Source organism: Microplitis demolitor, chromosome 8 (genome assembly GCF_026212275.2).
Source record: "Microplitis demolitor isolate Queensland-Clemson2020A chromosome 8, iyMicDemo2.1a, whole genome shotgun sequence".
Classification (NCBI taxonomy): domain Eukaryota; kingdom Metazoa; phylum Arthropoda; class Insecta; order Hymenoptera; family Braconidae; genus Microplitis; species Microplitis demolitor.
Window position 1 is genome coordinate 4,388,155 of NC_068552.1, and position 4,832 is coordinate 4,392,986.

The 4,832-nt window shown below is 41.4% G+C and overlaps 2 protein-coding genes across 2 annotated transcripts; both read left to right on the forward strand.

The window, feature by feature from the left end:
- The first annotated feature begins 857 nt into the window (after window positions 1-857).
- Window positions 858-2,624, forward strand: LOC128668417 (uncharacterized). The gene has a single exon (XM_053741358.1). The coding sequence runs from the start codon at window positions 858-860 to the stop codon at window positions 2,622-2,624; it is 1,767 nt and encodes a 588-aa protein (XP_053597333.1).
- An 850-nt stretch (window positions 2,625-3,474) lies between these two features.
- Window positions 3,475-4,431, forward strand: LOC128668418 (uncharacterized). Its single transcript, XM_053741359.1, has one exon. The coding sequence runs from the start codon at window positions 3,475-3,477 to the stop codon at window positions 4,429-4,431; it is 957 nt and encodes a 318-aa protein (XP_053597334.1).
- Window positions 4,432-4,832: the final 401 nt, after the last annotated feature.

Sequence of the window (4,832 nt, forward strand, 5' to 3'; positions counted from 1 at the left end):
ACCTTTTATAAAATAGTATCAAGTTATTTTAAGACTCATTCTTGGTTGTTCTGCTTCGCAATAAATTAAATAATTTTCTTCGCGAGCGATGGGAGGAATGTAGTAGTAGCACTCGTAAGCCTACTACTGAGCAATTGTTAACATTTTTGGTGAAACGGGCCCAATTCGAGAGCAAGCGTTCTCAATTGCAGAGTTCGAAACCTGAAAATGACAAGCAAAAATATAATACTCGGTCAAATTCACAATCCAAACAATCCTTTTCAGCAGCGGTATTTCAACGCCGTTGTCTTCACTGCTCTAGTAATGACCATTACGTTGGCTCTTGCAATAAATTCAAGGAGCTAAGCCCATTTGCCCGTTACGATACGGCAAAAAAGAATCGATGGTGCATAAATTGCCTGCGCAATAATCATCACGTGACTCAATGCACATTTAATAAATGTCAAAAGTGTAGTCAAAAGCATCATACATTGCTGCACTTTGACAAGTCCAACGGTTCCTCAACAGAAGGGAAGGCAACTGAGACCCCTTCTTCAGCATCTAGCGCTCAAGTTAGCTTGCATGCTGCTGTTTTTTCCGAAGCATTATTGGCAACCGCCATTGTCGATATCGAAAACCCGCAGGGTAAGGTAAAATCCTGCCGGGTCTTTTTGGATGCTGGTTCTCAAGCTAATTTCATCACTGAGTCCACAGCTAAATTCTTGAAGTTGGACCGAATAACCGTCAACGTGGCGATCAGCGGAATTGACGATTTAAGTACAAATGTAAAGTATGCAGCTAGAGCCACACTCAAGTCTCGGGTAAATAAATTTCAACAAAATATTGAGTTTCTCATAATACCTCAAATCAGTAAATTAATGCTTTCTGCTCCTATTGATCCAACCAATCTTGAAATTCCCAAAAATCTGGTACTAGCTGATCCAGAATTTTACAAACCATCTGAGGTCGATGCACTCATAGGCGTCAATCTCTTTTATAAGCTTCTCAGCGTTGGGCAAATTAAACTCCAAAGTCATCCTGACGCTATTCTTCAAAAAACCCAACTAGGTTGGGTAGTTGCTGGAAAATTATCTCAGTCATTTAAAAAACCTCATCTATCTTGCCACCTTGCTCTGAATAATCAGGCTTCAGAGTTCAATCTCACTAGATTCTGGCAAATGGAAGAGCTTCCAGCGACGAAACACTTATCACAAGAAGAAATGCTGTGTGAGGAGCATTACCAACGTCATACTAAACGGGACTCGACAGGGCGATATATCGTTCGCTTACCGTTTAATAATAATAAAGATCGGCTCGGTGACTCATATTCCACAGCGTTGAGGCGCTTTCAATCGCTGGAAAAACGTCTGATCAAAGACAGCTCGATTTGCAATGATTACGTCGCTTTTCTCCGGGAGTACTTGGATTTGAAACACATGTCTCTTGTAGATAACTCAAACGAGAACTCCATCGGGTTCTATCTTCCTCACCATGCTGTTATAAAACAAGACAGCGTTACGACTAAAACTCGTGTCGTGTTCGACGGTTCTTCTAAAACGTCCACTGGAATCTCACTTAATGAGACTTTGATGGTCGGTGCTAAACTGCAAGAGGATCTCTTTACTATCCTCGTTCGCCATCGGTCTCATTTATTTGTGCTCACTGCCGATATTGAGAAAATGTATCGGCAAGTTTTGGTGCATCCGGAAGATGCGCAATTTCAAAAGATATTGTTTCGTGATAGCCCCGCAGGGCCCATATTAACATATACATTGAACACTGTTACATATGGCACTGCCTCTGCTTCTTATCTGGCCATTCGAACGCTACAGCAACTCGCTGATGACGAAGGTCAGTCCTACCCTCTTGCGGCTATAGCCTTAAAACGTGATTTCTACGTTGATGATGTCCTCACCGGCGCAGACACGCATGATAAAGCCCTGGCTATACGAGATGAGCTTGACAAATTGACTCGTAAAGGCGGCTTCTATCTGAGAAAATGGGCATCAAATGATCCCACTCTCATCAATAATTGCGACCAGCATCCAAATGTCACCAATATGTCGTTAGATCCAGATGCTGGCATTAAAATTCTAGGTATACATTGGAATGCTAGGGAAGATAGCATATTTTACAGTGTAAATACAACCAAAACCAAAGCAATTACTAAGCGATCTATTTTATCTAAAATAGCTCAATTATTCGATCCTCTTGGATTACTTGGACCTGTAATTTTATATTCTAAACTTATCATACAATTGCTATGGAAGGCTGGTATTGATTGGGACGAATCCGTTCCTCTTGATGTGCACACCTTATGGGTCACTTATATAGAGCAACTTCTATTAATTGAATCGGTGCGATTCAACAGATGTATTACCATAGCTGGCGCTAATAATATTCAGCTACATGGTTACTGCGATGCCAGCGAAAAGGCCTACGGGGCTTGCTTGTATCTTCGTTCAATTTCTTCAGATAGGAATGTGTACACGCAACTAATCTGCTCTAAGTCTCGTGTAGCACCAGTCAGCTCTATCTGGTTGCCACGTTTGGAGCTTTGCGGAGCTCTTCTGCTTGCCAGGCTTTACCAAACAGTCCGGCAAGCTCTTGATGATAAACATCAACGATTGTTTTCTTTGGTCTGACTCTACTATTGCGCTTCACTGGATAAATACCAGTCCACACCTTTTAAAAACTTTTGTTTCAAATCGAGTCGCAGAAATTCAGCGACTGACTGAATCATGTCATTGGCGGCATGTGGTGTCGCAGGACAATCCTGCGGATCTTGTATCTCGTGGTCAACTTCCTGCTGACTTCATACAAGGTCACTTGTGGCAACAGGGTCCATCTTGGTTAAGGCGTAATCAAGTGGAATGGCCCCAGACGATATTATCAGCCACGAACTTGCCAGACCTCAAACCGTCCCCACCATTATCGTCTGCATGCTTCAAATTGGAAGTTCGGGGTCACGATCTGACCGAGAAATATAGTTCTCTCCGTAAGATCACACGTTTGTTTGCATATTTGCTACGCTTCATAAATAATTTGAAGAGTAGAGAGCCTCAAAGAGCACTAAATCAGTTACAGCAGTCCGAGTTGGATTCTGCTTTAATTATAATTCTCAAAATCGTACAAAGATCTGCTCTCGCTGCAGACATTGATCATCTAAAGACTCATCATATGGTCCGGGAGAACAGCCGATTAATACCATTGAGTCCGTTCCTTGATGAAAGGGGTCTCCTTCGTGTAGGAGGTAGACTATCTCATGCTGAACTACCTCCAAGTCAGCGCCACCCTATTTTACTACCTGCACATCATATTACTCGTTTAATCATCCGGGACGAGCATGAACGACTACATCATGCTGGTGCTCAAACGACCTTATACTCCGTACGCCAAAAATACTGGCCCTTAGACAGCCGCAACACCACGCGGAAGATTATACACCAATGCGCCACCTGCTTTCGAGTCAAACCGCGACCTGCCAGTCATATCATGGGTGATCTTCCGTCTTATCGTGTCGAGCAAGCTCGACCTTTTCATCGCGTGGGAGTCGATTATTGTGGTCCACTATTTATTAAAGAACGGCGATTTCGCAATCGCCAAAAATTAAAGGTTTATGTAGCCGTTTACGTCTGTATGTCCACGAAGGCTGTACACCTTGAATTAGTCTCTGATCTTACTACTGAAGCCTTTCTAGCCAGCCTGAAACGCTTTTTTTCAAGACGCGGATTGTCTTCCGATATTTATTCTGACAACGGCAGCAACTTCGTGGGTGCTAGTCGCGAGCTTCAAGAGCTATACACTTTAATTAATTCCCCAGCTCATAAGAAGTCGATTCAGCAATATGCTGCTGAACAAAACATAAATTGGCACTTTATCCCTCCCAGGGCACCTCACTTTGGAGGGCTCTGGGAGGCTGCAGTAAAATCATTTAAGAATCATTTGATACGCACAGTCGGTGATACATTATTAACTTTTGAACAGTTAGAAACTTATATAACAGAAATAGAGGCAATATTAAATTCTCGTCCAATTTCACCTTTATCCTCTGATCCCAATGACCTTCTACCCTTGACTCCTGGCCACTTCCTCATTGGTGGACCACTGACCAGTTTCCCACAGGTAGATTTCACGGATACCAACTCCAATCGTCTATCAGCTTGGCAACACGCTCAGCAATTAAAGCAGCACTTTTGGAAGCGATGGTATAAGGAGTACCTTCATCAATTGATCACCAGAGTTTCTGACAGCAAGAATCCTGACAATATTCAAGTTGGTTCACTGGTTCTCATCTCTGAGGACAATCTTCCACCTCTAAAGTGGGCACTAGGCCGTGTCATATCGGTTCATCCAGGAGCAGATGGAGTGGTGCGTGTAGCCACTCTGAAGACGGCTTCCGGAGAGTATAAACGCTGCGTGAAGAGATTATGTCCATTACCCGTCAACTAGCTGCGACTTCACTTACATTTCTTTGAACCTAGATGGGTTCAAGGCGGGCCTACTGTTCCGTCGCGAAAGTAGATTTTAATTATAAAATTTATTTTGCATAATTATTTTATTTAACTATTTTATCATTTTTTAAATATTTTTTCTTCAAGTTATTTTTAAAGACGGAATATTATATTTTTAAACTTTCCTTTTTTTTTTTTATATTGTACTAAAAGACATCTGTTCAAGCTTAAGTTATAAATTTTATTTTTATTTTGTTTGTCCTAATATTTACTGTTTAAATGTAAAACTCGGAGTAGCTTCATTGTTTAGGGATTAAGTTAAAATTTTTAAATTTGTAAAATTTTCCAATCTCCTTCTTTACAACCACTCTATTTTATATTTTGAACATTTTTTTTTTT